Source organism: Sinohyriopsis cumingii, chromosome 11 (assembly GCF_028554795.1).
Source record: "Sinohyriopsis cumingii isolate HCF-2022 chromosome 11, ASM2855479v2, whole genome shotgun sequence".
Lineage (NCBI taxonomy): Eukaryota > Metazoa > Mollusca > Bivalvia > Unionida > Unionidae > Sinohyriopsis > Sinohyriopsis cumingii.
The window spans coordinates 64,575,692-64,594,739 of NC_142971.1; the positions used below are offsets into that span (position 1 = coordinate 64,575,692).

Sequence of the window (19,048 nt, forward strand, 5' to 3'; positions counted from 1 at the left end):
TTTTTCCCCAGGAGACTACATATGATGTCTTTCTGGTCCTAAATGAAAATGGTACTGATCTGAAGTCTATTATGGTCACCGCTTCAACCATCTTAAAAATATTGTTATCACTCTTCTCATATCAATTTAGGGTTCTCATGATATCTCGTTGGACCTAAATGAAAATGGAGGTTTGTCTGATATCCAGATTGGCCTCCACAGCAGGCATCTTGAAAATATTTTTGTGGCTGCTCCTCCTACAAAAATGGTTATACATGTATCAACATCGGGTTTCCCTAGAAGGCCTTATATAATGTCTTGTTCATTCTAAAAAAAAATGGTGCCAATTTGACATTCAGTGTGGCAGCTACCTTAAAATTCTTAGCACCACTCTACTTGAACAGAAAGTCATATAGACATGGGGTTTTCACCAAATGACTTTGTGTGATGTTCAGTTGATCTTCACTGAAATTGAAGCTGATTGTATGTTCAGTAAGGCCACCACAGTAGTCATCTTATGCTTAGTACAGCCACCACAGTAGTCATCTTATTTTCAGTATGGCCACCACAGTAGTCATCTTATTTTCAGTATGGCCACCACAGTAGTCATCTTATGTTCAGTATGGGGACCACAGTAGTCATCTTATGTTCAGTACAGCCACCACAGTAGTCATCTTATGTTCAGTATGGTCACCACAATAGTCATCTTTAACATATTCTTATTGGTACACCTCCTCAGTTCAGAGTTATATTAAAAACATTATTATCTGTACTCCTGTCCAAATTATGTCTATATCAACATTGGGTTTTCACCAGTAGATGTCTTTGATAATCAGTGGTCCTAAATGAAAATGGAGCCAGCTGTACATCAAATATACCTGCCAGAACAACTGTCTTGAAAATCTTGTTGTAACTGCTTCCCCAGAATAGATGGTTGTTATGATGTGGTTTTCACTTAAAACTTTAATGATATGCCTTGTCCTGAATGAAAATGGCTCCAAGCTGACATCCAATGTGTTTACCACAGCAGATAATTTTAAAATCTGGTTATTGCTGACGAATATCAGTGATGGTTTCAACACTTGACTGGTTAAAGGGAGAAATGGTTTTATCTTGAATTCCTGGAAAATCTTCTTGCCCAGGGGAGCGTCAGTTCTTTTGAGAGACTCTTGTTTGACTTGAAATCTGGTTAAGATCTTGATTGAATTAAAAAATAGTGAGATCCACACATATTAATAAGGTAATCTTACATCTTAGAATATATATTTTTATCCTAAAGAGCTCTAATGAATTTAGATCAAGCTTGGAATATATGCTTATATCCTCAAGATATCTAATGAATTTAGATCAAGATCTCTACTGAATTTAGATCAGGCTTGGAATATATGCTTATATCCTCAAGATCTCGAATGAATTTAGATCAAGCTTGGAATATATGCTTACATCCTAAAGATCTCTAATGAATTTAGATCAGGCTTGGAATATATGCTGATATCCTCAAGATCTCTAATGAATTTAGATCAAGCTTGGAATATATGCTGATATCCTAAAGATCTCTAATGAATTTAGATCAGGCTTGGAATATATGCTGATATCCTCAAGATCTCTAATGAATTTAGATCAAGCTTGGAATATATGCTTATATACTCAAGATCTCTAATGAATTTAGATAAGCTTGAAATATATGCTTATATCCTCATGATCTCTAATGAATTTAGATCAAGCTTGGAATATATGCTTATATCCTCAAGATCTCTAATGAATTTAGATCAGGCTTGGAATATATGCTTATGTCCTCATGATCTCTAATGAATTTAGATCAAGCTTGGAATATATGCTTATATACTCAAGATCTCTAATGAATTTAGATCAAGTTTGAAATATATGCTTATATCCTCATGATCTCTAATGAATTTAGATCAAGCTTGAAATATATGCTTATATCCTAAAGATCTCTAATGAATTTAGATCAGGCTTGGAATATATGCTTATATTCTCAAGATCTCTAATGAATTTAGATCAAGCTTGGAATATATGCTTATATCCTAAAGATCTCTAATGAATTTAGATCAGGCTTGGAATATATGCTTACATCCTCAAGATCTCCAATGAATTCACTAACTAGTCAGATAGATACACTTGAATGAAGTGATCTTGTGTTTGATTGGCTGAGCTTGTTGATCAAAATTTGAATGTGGGTTACACCATCAAGGTCTTGGGCAACTTCAGAAGTAAATGAGATTCACACATACTAAGTTTCATGTCACTTTTGAAGTCATCTGTTATATCTCATAATGAGGTCATCTTGCATCTGATTGGCTGAGCTTGTCACCACTCTAGAAACTGTATCCCTGATTGGTCAAACTTGGTAAATAGGCTTCAGTTTTTAAGATCTTGATTGAGTGCAGTTTATGAGTGAGACCCAGTAAATCAGTAATTGATTTTGCATCTGATTCACTGAGTATACTTTGATCAAACTTGGTAAATAGGCTTGATCAAGAGATATAATGTGACTTGCTATGAGCAAGATCTGTGAATATTAATGAGCTTCTTACCACTCGAGAGAATGTGTTTCTGATCTGATTTAAATCAGACTTGTTAAATAGACTAATTTTGTCAAGATTTTGGATGATATTTAGCTTCACTCATCATAGACCAGGAGGTGTTAATGTGATGGACTGTCATCCATTGTCTGTCTATCCATTATGCTTGTTTGTTTGCCATAAAACTTTTCACATAAATTCATTGCAAAGTCTACTTGATCCTAAATGAAAATGGTGCTACTCATACATCTAATATGGCTGTCACCACAGCTATCTTGAAAAGTTTGTTATTGCTTGTAGTCTTGTATTAATGGTTATATTAACATGGAGTTTTCATTAACATGGTGTTTTCATTAAAATATTTATGATGTCTAGTTCGTCATAAATGAAAATGGTTTTGATCTGGCATCTAATATAGCCACCATGGCAGCCATCTTGAAAATCCTAATATCATCACTCCTGAGAAGAAAGTGATATTGATGACTTCTTATGATATTTAGTTAGTTCTAATTAAATCATGCCACTTGGACATCCAATTTGGCCACGACAGCAAGCTGCTTGAAAATTGTGTTATTTCTACTCCTCCTGAGTGGTTGGTCATATGAATATTGGGCTTTTCTTAAAGGCTTTATGTCTAGTTTTTCCTAAAGGAAAATGGTGCTGATCTGATATCCAATATGGCTACTATGGAAGCCGTCTTGGTTGGAATGCAAAGTCATATTGACATAGGGTTTTCACTAGAATACTTCTTATGATGTCTCATGCAGCAGCTATATTTCTGATCAGATTTTGATCCAACCTATTAAATTATTTTATATTATCCCCTCACCCAATAAAGAAAATTTTAAAAAATTGGTGCCACCTTAAGCTTATTATGATTGCTGTAGGGACAGGTTAAAAAAAGCAGGGTGTACCAATGAGATACCTTGCATCTGATTAGCTGAATTTGTTACCTCTCCAAATCTAAAGTTCAATTTTCTGATAGTATCTATAAAACTTGGTAAATGTGTTTCTTTCATCAAGAAAGTGCATAATAGTCATGCATTTTCAGTTAGAAGAACTTTTAACATGATATAATCAGATTGGTAAAATCAACATGATTGGGAAATAGTATTTGCCTACCCAGATGAGTGATACATTTTGACTTCATGTTTTTATTTTGGTCATTTTTGTCTTCCATGGCAACCAACAGCATCATTATCATTATTCCTGTTGGTTGCATAGAAAGAAACAATTAAGTCTAGAACAGTTTCATTAAGAATTTTTACAAATTAAGCAATATGGAGAGAGAAAGATTGTGTAGGTCTGTGTATGTGTTTCTGTTCTATCAATTAGTATATCTGCCAAAAGGACAGACCTCATATGCTGCCATACTTTCTCTAATTCAGGTGATGATTGGTACACCCCAGAATTTAGGGGACAAATTAAAGGAGGGGCTGATGAAGATTCTGGTGGATGGGTTCCATACCAAAGGTGTCTGCATGGTACAACAGTCCCTCCTGGCACTTTATTCCTATAGAACAGACTCTGGGATTATTGTGGACATTGGGAACAGGATGGAAATCCTGCCTATATATGAGGGTATGTTGCCCACAAGTCTTCCAGTATTTTAATGAAAGGGTTTTTAGTTCATATTATGTTGAAGTTTAGTGTGATAATAACTTTTCACATATTTTCCAATATTTTTAAAACTGACAGGGTATTTAGTTTGTTGTTGAATTTTAACCTGAATGCTGATCATCTATTGCGATATTTTCGCTGAGTTTGTGACGATACAGTGCTCTGTCCTGATGGTTGTCTTCTTCCTGTTGTTGTAGGTGACCAGATTTTGAGTTTGTTTTAAAAAAAAGTGTGAATGAACTTTCTCCTTCAAATACATTTCCTGATTACATTAATATTAGGAAAATAAGCTTGATGCCTCCAAATCCAGCCCTCCCAAAGAGGCAGATGTTGTCTTTTCTGACTATATCACATTGACAAAGAACAGTAACTCCTGGTCAAAACCTTCATTTGCCTCTGCCAGCTATCACCAGTTTTAAGCTTTCATTACAGTACAGGCAACGTCATAGTTTAGACCTAAAAAAAAGTCCTGTTATCTCTGCTTTTCTACCATCAATCTTGGAATTTGGATTTTAGTGTGTAGTTAAGAATCTACTGTGAATGGTGCACATTATTTTGTTATTTTATTTAGTGGTCTTTGTTTATTCTGACCATATACTCTAACACAGTGTCACTGATTCATGTTGTACTTCATGTGTTTTCATTCACATCACTGTGTTGGTTTTTCAGCTTATTAACACTTCATTAACTTTTTTTTTGTTCTCGTCATTTCATTAAAACAATCAATTGTCAAAAAAAAAACATGCAAGATCAATGTAGATGAACATGATACATGATATATGCCTTGCCTGCATAAAATGTACATCATCTGGTACCTGCAGTGTCGGTACAGTCTGGTTGGAAGATATTTGCTCAACTGTCATGCAAAAGATCATTAAAACAGTGAGAAAAGCATCATCATGGTACCTGCAGTGTCTACACGGTCTGGTTGGAAGATGTTTGCTCAACTGTCATGCAAAAGATCATTAAAACAGTGAGAAAAGCATCATCTGGTACCTGCAGTGTCTACACGGTCTGGTTGGAAGATGTTTGCTCAACTGTCATGCAAAAGATCATTAAAACAGTGAGAAAAGCATCATCTGGTACCTGCAGTGTCTACACAGTCTGGTTGGAAGATATTTGCTCAACTGTCATGCAAAAGATCATTAAAACAGGGAGAAAAGCATCATCTGGTACCTGCAGTGTCTATACGGTCTGGTTGGAAGATATTTGTTCAACTGTCATGCAAAAGATCATTAAAACAGGGAGAAAAGCATCATCTGGTACCTGCAGTGTCTACATGGTCTGGTTGGAAGATATTTGCTCAACTGTCATGCAAAAGATCATTAAAACAGGGAGAAAAGCATCATCTGGTACCTGCAGTGTCTACACAGTCTGGTCAAAGCCAGCTTCTTCACATCATGTTGTATATACTGTATATATTGTACACAACAGATAGAAGGCTCATGGTAGATTAGTTCTGTAACTAAATGAGTTACCTTCTCTAAATAAAGTCTTTATTATTGTTATTATTATTATTTGGTCATCTGTTCTGACCAATAAAATCAGGGAGAAAAGCATAAAATCTTGTACTAAGCAGTTGGATGTTTTGAGTATTCACCCCAAGACAGAATTAATTACTAGTTTATTGGGGGATATTTCAGGACCCGCTACCACCACCACCAAAAATGAGACATATAACAACATTTGATATCATTACATCAGCAGAATTGGGAGAGCAAGGCACTGCAGTTTGCTGTCCTTGCAGTCTCCCACATCATCTTTTGAGCTACGGATGTGTTGCCTGGTACAGGAGGCAACAGCAGAGTTATCAAATTTGAGGCAGTTTTTTACCGTTCATCCATTTCAAACCTCATTACATTATTTTGACCAGATGGCAGAGTATCCCATTATCTTTAGGCAGATCAGTATCAAGTGGCCTTCAGGTCTGTAAGTCTGAGTGCATGGGTTTTACTGAGTCCAAATGATTCATTGTATCAGACTGAAATACCATATGATGCTGACCAGCCTGTCAGGCTGTCTGATCATCTGTACCTCAGCAACAAATATTGGTCAGATCGGTCAGATCCATACCAAGTCTTTGGGCCTGTTGGATGTAGACCCTTTCAGGAGTGTTATTGATAGATCTGTCCATTTCACCCTGCCTATGGCATGGTCAGTACCTAAGCCATAGGTATCACCATCCACACAGTCAGCATCCATGCTAACCATTATAGCAGTGAGTCAGCTGTCAGTGTGGGTATTACAATTCATCCTACAGTTCTGACCAGCTTGTCCATCAGGGTTGTACCATGACACATAAATGGATGATGGAAATGCCTATTTCTTGCCACCGGACATGTTAAACGCAGACTTTGAAGTAGAAGTGGACCAGGATAACCCACACAATTTGATAATAGGCCTAAGATGTAAAGTACTTGGCTCCAGTTGTGGAGAGAACTGAGTTCCGTTTTAAGGCTGTGGAGGAAAAATTGTACTGGGTGTTGGCAGCATCCATTAGGATGCCCTCCACCTCAACCACTATGCAGCTTGTAAGGTCAAAGCTTTGGTTGACTTAAACAAGGAGGAAGAGAGTTCCTAAATCTTCCATATTTGTCCAGATTTAAAGAAACTGCAGATGTCAAGCAAAAATGTGCAATCTGGGCAAGTCTTAGGCTTTCTTTTCAGAGAACAATTACCAGTAACTTTTGCATCTTGCTGGTACAAGACATGGATGAGCTCATGGCCTTAGACAAGAATTTTTTTGCTGTAGACATGACTGTTCATGTTTGTTTTATAAAGTTGATAAAAGTGTGTTTCATGCTACAAGCAGATTTGAGGAAGTGAGGTGACAGGCAGCATGAGAACTGCAGATCCAACTTGCTGTTCAGCATCTAAAATTATACAAGCCCAGCCAGTCTGAACCTCAAAGGAGAGATGATTGGAGGCAAACAGATTACTGCCCAATTACAGAACCAATCTTGATACCAATCAGATGTCAGGAGGCAGCAACCAACCATCTTAATTTAGGAGGCAGCGTTATAATTAAAGCAGGCCTAAAACAGGGTTTCTCATTACCCAGGCCTCTTAACTCATGCTGTTAACTTGCTATCCTGACCACCCATAGACAACATTCAAGTGGACACCAGACTTGTACGTTTTTACTATTGTTGGATTGTACTATTTCACCAACCCTAATGGGTGATCCAGATTTTTTTGGCAGAGGGGATTTGGATTTAATTTATCCAGCCTCTTCATCTTTCGTCGTTGTTCTTATGATGAATCTACAGTTGGACTAAGGACAAAATTATGTAGCTGAAGATCTTTTCATTAAGAAACAAGTGTGCATTGGGAATTATTAGGAAATTGCAATCTCTGGTTTTCTTTTTCTTTTTCCAGGCTATTCTTTGTGCATAATACCGGTAGCAAGCTCAGGCCAATCATCTTCCTAAGCTACAACAGCCAGTGCATAGCTTCACCAAGATCTAAATCTGACTGATGCTTGCCCCTGTCCAGCTGGCATCGTGGAAATTCCTTTGAGTGCCCCTGTCCAGCTGGCATCATGGAAATTCCTTTGAGTGTATATTGAGGAAATATGTACCAGTTTTAACCTCTTTGGTTTAAACATTAACCCTCAGGTGTTTAAAGCAACTATGAATTGTGTCATCACCTTTTCTGGTTGACTTTTTATTGATGATGGCGTATGTGGATGACATCCTTCTAAAACAGATGCTAAATTCTGTTGTTGTCAGGGGCCAGAAAGATCTATCCCTTTCAAATCATCTCAGTTTTTTAGTGAGCTCTTGATAGCTGGACTTTTGTCTTTACTAATGTATTGTCCACTTGTGTGTGGAGTTTACAGGCTGGACCTTTGTCTTTACTAATGTATTGTCCACTTGTTCATGGAGTTTACTGGCTGGACCTGTGTCTTTACTAATGTATTGTCCACTTGTGTGTGGAGTTTACCACCAATCTCAGTCTTGTATGATATGGGATATATTTGTGTGGTATGAATCATTGAACTCATTGAGTCAATTTCCAACAGGAAATGAAATAGTTTTTTAGTTCCTCAGATTATTCATTGTGGTAGTGGATGTGGTTCTGCTGGGTCATGTAGGCCTTATGTGATTCTGCTAGGCCATGTAGGCCTCATGTGATTCTGCTGGGCCATGTAGACCTCATGTGATTCTGCTGGGCCATGTAGACCTCATGTGATTCTGCTGGGCCATGTAGGCTTCATGTGATTCTGCTGGGCCATGTAGGCCTTATGTGATTCTGCTGGGCCATGTAGGCTTCATGTGATTCTACTGGGCCATGTAGGCTTCATGTGATTCTGCTGGGCCATGTAGGCCTCATGTGATTCTGCTGGGCCATGTAGGCTTCGTGTGATTCTGCTGGGCCATGTAGGCTTCATGTGATTCTGCTGAGCCATGTAGACCTCGTGATTCTGCTGGGCCATGTAGACCTTATGTGATTCTGCTGGGCCATGTAGGCTTCTTGTGATTCTGCTGGGCCATGTAGGCTTCATGTGATTCTGCTGAGCCATGTAGACCTCATGTGATTCTGCTGGGCCATGTAGGCCTTATGTGATTCTGCTGGGCCATGTAGGCTTCATGTGATTCTGCTGGGCCATGTAGGCTTCATGTGATTCTGCTGGGCCATGTAGGCCTCATGTGATTCTGCTGGGCCATGTAGGCCTCATGTGATTCTGCTGGGCCATGTAGACCTCATGTGATTCTGCTGGGCCATGTAGGCTTCTTGTGATTCTGCTGGGCCATGTAGGCCTCATGTGATAAGTGGTCTACTGAAATCTTATCTCTCTCATTTTGGGTTCATATTTTGGCTCAGCCAACATGGGTGTGTGAGGAAGCTTGCTAGTAGTTAACCACAATGTTTCTTCTTGGGACCTTCTAGGTTCTTCCTCCATGTAATAGTCTGGCTGCCATATGTAACCTATTATGTACCGAAACACGGTATAAAAACCAACACAAACCACACAGAAAATCCCCCTCTTGGCCATCTTTTCATGTGCGCCTTACACAAAAAATCCCCACTTGGCCATCTTTTCTTATGCCCCTTCACACAAAATCCCCACTTGGCCATCTTTTCATGTGCCTCTTACACAGAAAATCCCCACTTGGCCATCTTTTCATGTGCCTCTTACACAAAAAATCCCCACTTGGCCATCTTTTCTTATGCCCCTTCACACAAAATCCCCACTTGGCCATCTTTTCTTATGCCCCTTCACACAAAATCCCCACTTGGCCATCTTTTCTTATGCCCCTTCACACAAAATCCCCACTTGGCCATCTTTTCTTATGCCCCTTCACAGAAAATCCCCACTTGGCCATCTTTTCATGTGCCTTTTACACAGAAAATCCCCACTTGGCCATCTTTTCATGTGCCCCTTACACAGAAAATCCCCACTTGGTCATCTTTTCATGTGCCCCTTACACAGAAAATCCCCACTTGGCCATCTTTTCATGTGCCTCTTACAGATTACTTTGTTCCTCATTCCATTTCACTCAATCAGAAGGTCAGGATCATGAATTAGGTCTTATCATTCCTGCATCATTGATGTAACCAGTTGGTTCCTGACAGGAATTCTCTGGAAAAGCTCCAACTGGAAATTAAAGTATTTACAGCTGCCAAGATGCATGGTTGGGGAGCTCATCTTTTGCCAGGCTTTGATACTTTCATTGGTAAATGGGGGCTGGAGTAAGTGTCTCTTCACATTAACCTTCTGGAAATGAAGTCTATAATCAGTGCTTTTCATTTCTGGTAGGATCATCTCTATGGGAAAACAGCCCTAATCATGTTGGATAATTTGGTAGTGGTTACCACCTCTTCAGACTGGGGGACCAAATCACCCTACAAGAGGTTTGGCAGTTTTTGTTAGTGCTCCCAATCCAGTATCAGTGTTAAAATAAGACACATTGTTCTGGCAGATTCAGTGTTCCAGACCAGCTCTGTCAAGGAAGGGTCAGATGATTCACACCAATTGGTCCATTTGGTTTTTCATAGGATTTAGTGATTTGAGGCATCCAATTGTTTATCTTTCTGTGATGGGGGAATCAAAGTACCAGATTCATCTTAGAATCAACTACTCTGTATACTATTATCAACAGTATGAATCCATTGGTGACTGTGACATCAAACAAAAACAAAAAAGTACCCACTCCATTCATGTTGTTGATGTACTCTGGCACAATTTATGATGTTCATTTTTCCTAATTTCTTCTCCATTATTGAATCTAGTTGTACTGTCTTCTCTATGGTTGCTGGATCTTCTGCTGTTGATAGGGTGTAGATGTGTTTCCTGTCTTTCCAAACACAGGCATTTAATTCCCCACATTGTACTGTTTTGAATTTCCCTTGAACCCTCATGTCTCTCGTATTAAGATGCTGTATAGGATATTCTCTTTTGTTGGATCTTACCATTCATGTGCATTCGTATCTTTCTGTAGAAGCCTCTCAAATAAAACTGACTGGTGAAATAATTGTCTACATGTACTATATGGTTTCTTTGCCATATCATTTGTATTGTCTACATGTACTATATGGTTTCTTTGCCATATCATTTGTGTTAAGTCCATAATGACACATATCCCACTTCTCTGGTACCGACATCCTTACCTGTAGACACCTGAAATTCATTGGTGTAGTAATTCACTGGGTCAGCCCTCATCCAGACCTTGATTCCACTCTTTGTTGGCTTGGCTGGTAGATGCTGGTGAAAGCTAGCGTGCCTTGAAATTTTATCATGGCCTCATCTACACTTGCATTTTGATGGGTATTGTAGATTTAATTAGAACTTAGTCATGCGCTGGACATAAGTTTGGAAAGAAAATGGCATTTTTGTCTAATTAAAATTGAAATTTGGAGTCATATTGTGACTGAATGCACATTGCAACAAGTTTTCCATTTGATCTGGAATGAATAGATTTTGGTATTTTTGTTGATTCTACGAAATTTAATAATTAGGAACTGGATTTATGTGACATTTCCACATGAAATACATCAGATTGAAGAAGCTAGGGAGAAGTGTGTTGACATCTGCAAATGTGTTTCTGTTTCTGTCATTGAAAGTTTGAAATCATAATGTGGGAAAAATATAAAGTCTTTCAATTGCAATTATTAAAAAGACTGTGGAATTTAATGCTTATTTCATTTTTGAGTGCAGTAAGGAGGATATAATTGCACTTACTTTCGAAATTACAGTACAGTTTTGAAATGTGTAATCACGATTGAGAACCTATGACATGGCTCATGTAATTTGGATTTGCAGAATTAAGAAAATACATTTTGAGAAAATTCAGGATGTAAAACTAAGTATATTTTGTTTGCTATTCTTATTACCAGCTAAAGAAGACAGTTTATGCCTTGTCACTTGTATGTTATTTTTAAGGACCTTTTCTGGCATCTACTGTTTAGCCAGCCTAAATCTGAAACATTGTATAAAAAAGTTAACAAAGAATGTGCCAAAGCAGATGGTTTGTGGCACTCCATGAAACATTTGCTTTACTTCATTCTGAAACAAATTTCATCAACCAAAACATAAAGCGCCTACTACGCGAGTGTACATGATTTGTTTACAAATCAAAAGTACTGGCATCTGCGTCCATTGTTTGTTTACAATAGAAAGTAGTTTCTTTTATGCACGTGAATGCAATATGATGGTGTGCAGTATTGTACAATACTAAACAACTCGACAATGTAAAGTTAATGGAGAAAAAAATGAGCATGTAATAAAGTTATTGTAGCACTCAGGAGATGAGGAAGGTAAAGTACAGTTAGTTACTGTGGCAGCCTGGGTTAATGAGTTAATCTGACAGCTACAAACAAGTCATAAAATATTTTGAATGGCAGGATTTTTAGGTTGTATATTGTTAAATGTTTGCATGTTGTCCAATAAAGGATTTAGATTGTATATTGTTAAATGTAAGTTATGATTTAATATTATGTTCTTTGTTTTCATGATGAGACAATTTACAGCCTTTTAATGAGACAATTTACAGCCTTTTAATGACAATTTACAGCCTTTTAATGACAATTTACAACCTTTTAATGAGACAATTTACAGCCTTTTAATGAGACAAGTTACAGCCTTTTAATGACAATTTACAGCCTTTTAATGAGACAATTTACATCCTTTTAATGAGACAATGTACAGCCTTTTAATGACAATTTACAGCCTTTTAATGAGACAATTACAGCTTTTTAATCATTATTTTTATTAAGAAATATGGCAGGCTTGTTTTGGAAAAATAAAAAATCTGCCAGGTTATAAAAAGATTGCATGAAATGTCAGTATAGTTAATTACTGACAATATTTTTTCTGTAAATGTTTTTTATGGGGGGCAGGTTCTATGTCATGATCAAACCATACAAAAAGTAGATATAATTATGCTTACTGTTTCAGGTGTGCTGATTGAAGGTGGAGTGTCAAGGCAAGTCTGTGGTGGCCAGAAAGTAGCTGATTCTCTACACATCAGTCTCCTGGAAAACAAATACAAATTCTCCACACCTGTTGAAAAACTTATCGTTAGATACATCATGGAAAAGGTTTGTTCCTTTTGGAAATTATCCACAAGTTTTGCACAAATTGTTAGCCATTTGAAGGAATCAGTTTGAAGGAGCTACAGCTATAACTCCATAAAATCTGTCGGAAAATGATGAAATAAAAGTAGATTTTGATTTTTTAAAAGTATATAAAGCATTGTACCAAATTTGGTTATAATCCATGAAGTCTTCATACCACATTTTTGTTTGTTATTTGTTTTCATAAAAAATGTTATTCACACAAATATGGGTGACATGTACATTCAATACAGGAACACTTTTTCAACTACTTTTCAATACTTTTAGTAACTAGTTTGCCCATCTCAACTGCAGTTTCACTAGCAGAGTGTGGATGCTTGGAATGACTGCGCATGTGATAACATTAGTGTTTGGGAACCTGTTCTGCCATTTTCATCAGTTTTTCTGGCAGCCCATGTGAAAATAATTTATTTTCTCTGCACTCCCACACATTTGCACATAGTCTGACAAAGGCCACACTTGCTTTATGGCATTGGTTTTATCATCATTATGGACTGAGCACATCATTGTGTTGCCAAGATAGGTGCATTTGTCAGTAGAGATTGACCCTATACTGTGATGGTAGATTTTATGCAAGTACAAGTTTGTGCATCACCTCTGTCTAAAATCCATTGAATGGCAAAATGTAAGCTTAATGAGAAGCAGTCATGTCTGCTGTCTATGGTTCATTAGGTGGTTTGAAGGTGTCATTAGTATTCGTCTTTGCAGTCACAAGAGTCTAGATGGCACTAGTGTTGAAACTTCCCTGCTGGATTGTCTGAGCGAATCCTAGTCAGAACAGAGTTTTTCTTTATGCCCATAATGTTAGCATTGTCAGAACAGTATCTGATGCAGTCAGATTACGAGATATGCCTGTCTCTATAAAAAATGTATATACATTGTATTTGGGACTGATTACGAGATATGCCTGTCTAGAAAATGAATGTACATTGTATTTGGGACTGACCATTTTTCGGGGGGGGGAAGAGGGAAGGCACAGACATAATATTTGTAAGTTTAAAAGGGGCTTTACATGTAATGGATCTGTAATGAATACCTCTGTATTCCCAGAATGGGTGTTAATCAACACAAATCAACTATAAAACAGAAGAATGTGCTGATTGTTTTCTTTCAGTTACTTGATTTCATGGCTAAAATCATTTTAAAAAGCATCGGTCAATTAATATTTAGTAATTTATCATGATTAAGATAATGAATAATAATAAAGAGAACTAATCTGAATGTTCAACTGGATTCATACATGTTAAGTGACTCTTGTCCATAATTTGCAGTATGTGCAAAGAGGTAAATTATCCCCCTTGATATTATGCTTTACAAAATAAATAACCATCTGTCAGGAGTTATGAAATTTTTTGATGGGCTTTGCTGACAGCTTAGTGCTTCCTGAATTGCCTTCAAAAATGAATCACACTTGAACACTCTTCCAGTAACTGAAGATAATCAGGCATTGTGTTTTGTGTGTAGAGTAAAATCCAACTTTAAAGAAATGTTGTCTCTGTTCACAGACGTGCCAATAATCTAGTTTTGGCTTAAAAATCATCATTCAAGGCAGTGATATGTAGTAACTTTGTTTTTCAACACACATTCATCATCTTTGTGATTTACCTATTCGTTAAGATAATTTGTTTGTTCAACTTTGTGAACTTTACCTTTGCAAATTAGCACAATGGCTCACCACAGCAGTCCTCAAAGCACATAACATATGAAACTACATTCAACACTATTGTCAGCCAATTAAGCAATATATGAAATGGTAGTTGTTCTCATACCAGACCTCTTTGCCTTTATTTGCTGCTATTTTAACTGCCCCAAGGATAGTTTTTATATCAGCTCCAATTAGGACTGTTTACCATTTATACATTTACTGACATATAATGAAGTGGGTTTTTTTCTTGTTTTTTTTTCTTCCTCCCAATCATAGCAGAAAATTGGCTCTTTCAAAATATGACCATGTCAGGGTGTGTGGGAGAAAACAAAATGTTTAGTGTGACATGTCATGTCCATAAATCAATTAAATTATCTTCATAAATCAGTTAAACCATGCATATATCTAAGACAAGTTCTTTTGTTTTTGGACTATTTGAATTACTGTAATTGATAATGTCTATATCTGGATCTAAAACAAGATTGAAATATTTTCCAATTTTAACACAGTTATTTTTAAAATGCACTATGTCTTTGCTTACTACAAGGTAAAGCTCTGGACTTTCTCTGTTTTGTCTATAAATTTTAATAAGTATAAACTGTAGTTTCCAGTGGTTATGTCCATGCTCAGTTTATTGCCTGTATTATCTCTACTGCATCTTTGCTAGTCAAGGTTGCGATGTGTTAACCCATCACCATCTTGGCAGATCGGTCAAATATTTCATTTCTTTGTCCTAGTGACATCTATTGGAATGAGTTGTCTCCCTTTGTATGTGTAATGCCAACGAAACAGTAACATGTAACCGTGGTGCATTATACATTAGCCGAAAACGATGGAGGTAATTTACTTCAGAAGGATACTTTGTAAGTTTAATGTAATAAATATGATTATGTAAGCGAGAAACCATCACATGTGTATTTGAGGGAATGAATGCATTTGTGCAAACACTGACCAGCAGTGGAAGATGGCTTATTTATGAGCCCATTCCAGTTGTGTACTCCCCTTGACTTGATCATGTAGGAACAGTGTTCAAATTTGAACAACTGGACTTGATTGTGATTGGATGCAGTGGCTGGCAGCTGCATCCATTGAAATTTACAGACCCAAGCACTGAAATATCAATCAGCCAAGGAATGGATAGGTCAACAGATTGGAAACTTGCTAGTAAAGATGCCTCTACTGTAGATTCCTGTAGTAATGCCCATGCTCAATTTATTGGCTGTATTATCTTTACTGTAGATTCCTGTAGTAATGTCCATGCTCAGTTTATTGGCTGTATCATCTTTACTGAAGATTCCTGTAGTAATGTCCATGCTCAGTTTATTGGCTGTATTATCACTACTGTAGATTCCTGTAGTAATGTCCATGCTCAGTTTATTGGCTGTATTATCTTTACTGTAGATTCCTGTAGTAATGTCCATGCTCAGTTTATTGGCTGTATTATCTTTACTGAAGATTCCTGTAGTAATGTCCATGCTCAGTTTATTGGCTGTATTATCACTACTGTAGATTCCTGTAGTAATATCCATGCTCAGTTTATTGGCTGTATTATCTCTACTGTAGATTCCTGTAGTAATGTCCATGCTCAGTTTATTGTCTGTATTATCTCTACTGTAGTTTCAAATATAGTTATGTTAGTGCTCAGTTTATTGTCTGTATTATCTCTACTGTAGTTTGCAGTGTGTATTGGTGATTCTTCTCAGGGTTTTCCCATGTTCCTCTTCCACCATTTTGACTGGCTGCCATATGTAGCCTATCATGTGCTGAAAATGACATAAAACCCACAGCAACAACAGCTTGTTACACATTTACATTATGTACATACATGTGTTCATACTAAATTGACAGATATTAATTGCAGGGGAATATCAGAATGTGAAGAATGTAAACAACAATGTCTGTCTAATATTCATTGACTTTGTTTTCAGTCCTGTTATGTAGTACAGGATTACAGTGAGGCCAAAAAGAAATGTGATGCTGACCCAGACTCCTTCAGAACCACTGTTTCTCTCGATAACTTTGACCTGCCTGAGGGAGCCCACATGTAAGTCAATAAGATATTCTCTCAATAACTTTGAGCTACCTGAGGGAGTCAATATCTGTCACATTAACTTTGACCTACCTGAGAGAGTCAATATGTAAGTCACATTAACTTTGACCTGCCTGAGGGAGTCAATATATGTCACATTAACTTCGACCTACCTGAGGGAGTCAATATATGTTTCATTAACTTTGACCTGCCCAAGGAAGCCCATATGTAAGTCAATAAGATATTCTCTAACTAACTTTGAGCTACCTGAGGGAGTCAATATATAAGTCACATTAACTTTGACCTACCTGAGGGAGTCAATATATAAGTCACATTAACTTTGACCTGCCTGAGAGAGTCAATATATGTCACATTAACTTTGACCTACCTGAGGGAGTCAATATATGTCACATTAACTTTGACCTACCTGAGGGTGTCAGTAAATGTTACATTAACTTTGACCTGCCCAAGGAAGCCCATATGTAAGTCAATAAGATATTCTCTAAATAACTTTGAGCTACCTGAGGGAGTCAATATATAAGTCACATTAACTTTGACCTACCTGAGGGAGTCAATATATGTCACATTAACTTTGACCTGCCTGAGAGAGTCAATATATAAGTCACATTAACTTTGACCTACCTGAGGGAGTCAATATATAGGTCACATTAACTTTGACCTACCTGGGGGTGTCAGTAAATGTTACATTAACTTTGACCTGCCCAAGGAAGCCCATATGTAAGTCAATAAGATATTCTCTAAATAACTTTGAGCTACCTGAGGGAGTCAATATATAAGTCACATAAACTTTGACCTGCCTGAGGGAGTCAATATATAAGTCACATTAACTTTGACCTGCCTGAGGGAGTCAATATATAGGTCACATTAACTTTGACCTTCCTGAGGGAGTCAATATATTTTACATTAACTTTGACCTGCCCAAGGAAGCCCACATGTAAGTCAATAAGATATTCTCTAAATAACTTTGACCTACCTGAGGGAGTCAATATATAAGTCACATTAACTTTGAGCTACCTGAGGGAGTCAGTATATAAGTCACATTAACTTTGACCAGCCTGAGAGAGTCAATATATAAGTCACATTAACTTTGACCTACCTGAGGGAGTCAATATATAGGTCACATTAACTTTGACCTACCTGGGGGTGTCAGTAAATGTTACATTAACTTTGACCTGCCCAAGGAAGCCCATATGTAAGTCAATAAGATATTCTCTAAATAACTTTGAGCTACGTGAGGGAGTCAATATATAAGTCACATAAACTTTGACCTGCCTGAGGGAGTCAATATATAAGTCACATTAACTTTGACCTGCCTGAGGGAGTCAATATATAGGTCACATTAACTTTGACCTTCCTGAGGGAGTCAATATATTTTACATTAACTTTGACCTGCCCAAGGAAGCCCACATGTAAGTCAATAAGATATTCCCTAAATAACTTTGACCTACCTGAGGGAGTCAATATATAAGTCACATTAACTTTGAGCTACCTGAGGGAGTCAGTATATAAGTCACATTAACTTTGACCAGCCTGAGAGAGTTAATATATAAGTCACATTAACTTTGACCTACCTGAGGGAGTCAATATATAGGTCACATTAACTTTGACCTACCTGGGGGTGTCAGTAAATGTTACATTAACTTTGACCTGCCCAAGGAAGCCCATATGTAAGTCAATAAGATATTCTCTAAATAACTTTGAGCTACCTGAGGGAGTCAATATGTCACATAAACTTTGACCTGCCTGAGGGAGTCAGTATATAGGTCACATTAACTTTGACCTGCCTGAGGGAGTCAATATATAGGTCACATTAACTTTGACCTACCTGAGGGAGTCAATATATTTTGCATTAACTTTCACCTGCCCAAGGAAGCCCATATGCAAGTCAATAAGATATTCTCTAAATAACTTTGAGCTACCTGAGGGAGTCAATAAATAAGTCACATTAACTTTGACCTGCCTGAGGGAATCAATATGTGTCACATTAACTTTGACCTGCCTGAGGGAGTCAATATATAGGTCACATTAACTTTGACCTACCTGAGGGAGTCAATATATTTTACATTAACTTTCACCTGCCCAAGGAAGCCCATATGTAAGTCAATAAGATATTCTCTAAATAACTTTGAGCTACCTGAGGGAGTCAATATATAAGTCACATTAACTTTGACCTGCCTGAGGGAGTCAATATATGTCACATTAACTTTGACCTGCCTTAGGGACTCAATATATAGGTCACATTAACTTTGACCTACCTGAGGGAGTCAATATATTTTACATTAACTTTCACCTGCCCAAGGAAGCCCATATGTAAGTCAATAAGATATTCTCTAAGTAACTTTGAGCTACCTGAGGGAGTCAATATGTAAGTCACATTAACTTTGACCTACCTGAGGGAGTCAATATATGTCACATTAACTTTGACCTACCTGAGGGAGTCAATATATAAGTCACATTAACTTTGACCTGCCTGAGAGAGTCAATATATAAGTCACATTAACTTTGACCTGCCTGAGGGAGTCAATATATAGGTCACATTAACTTTGACCTACCTGAGGGAGTCGATATATAGGTCACATTAACTTTGACCTGCCCAAGGAAGCCCATATTTAAGTCAATAGGGTATTCTCA

At 37.3% G+C, this 19,048-nt stretch overlaps 1 protein-coding gene across 1 annotated transcript in view; it reads left to right on the forward strand.

The window, feature by feature from the left end:
- LOC149788589 (uncharacterized) overlaps window positions 1-19,048 on the forward strand; it is a 177,003-nt gene that overhangs the window by 137,195 nt on the left and 20,760 nt on the right. The window contains exons 16-18 of the mRNA XM_089973529.1: window positions 3,911-4,103; window positions 12,544-12,686; window positions 16,296-16,411. Of these exons, the coding sequence (XP_089829655.1) occupies window positions 3,911-4,103; window positions 12,544-12,686; window positions 16,296-16,411 (452 nt within the window). The remainder of the gene's footprint in view (window positions 1-3,910; window positions 4,104-12,543; window positions 12,687-16,295; window positions 16,412-19,048) is intronic.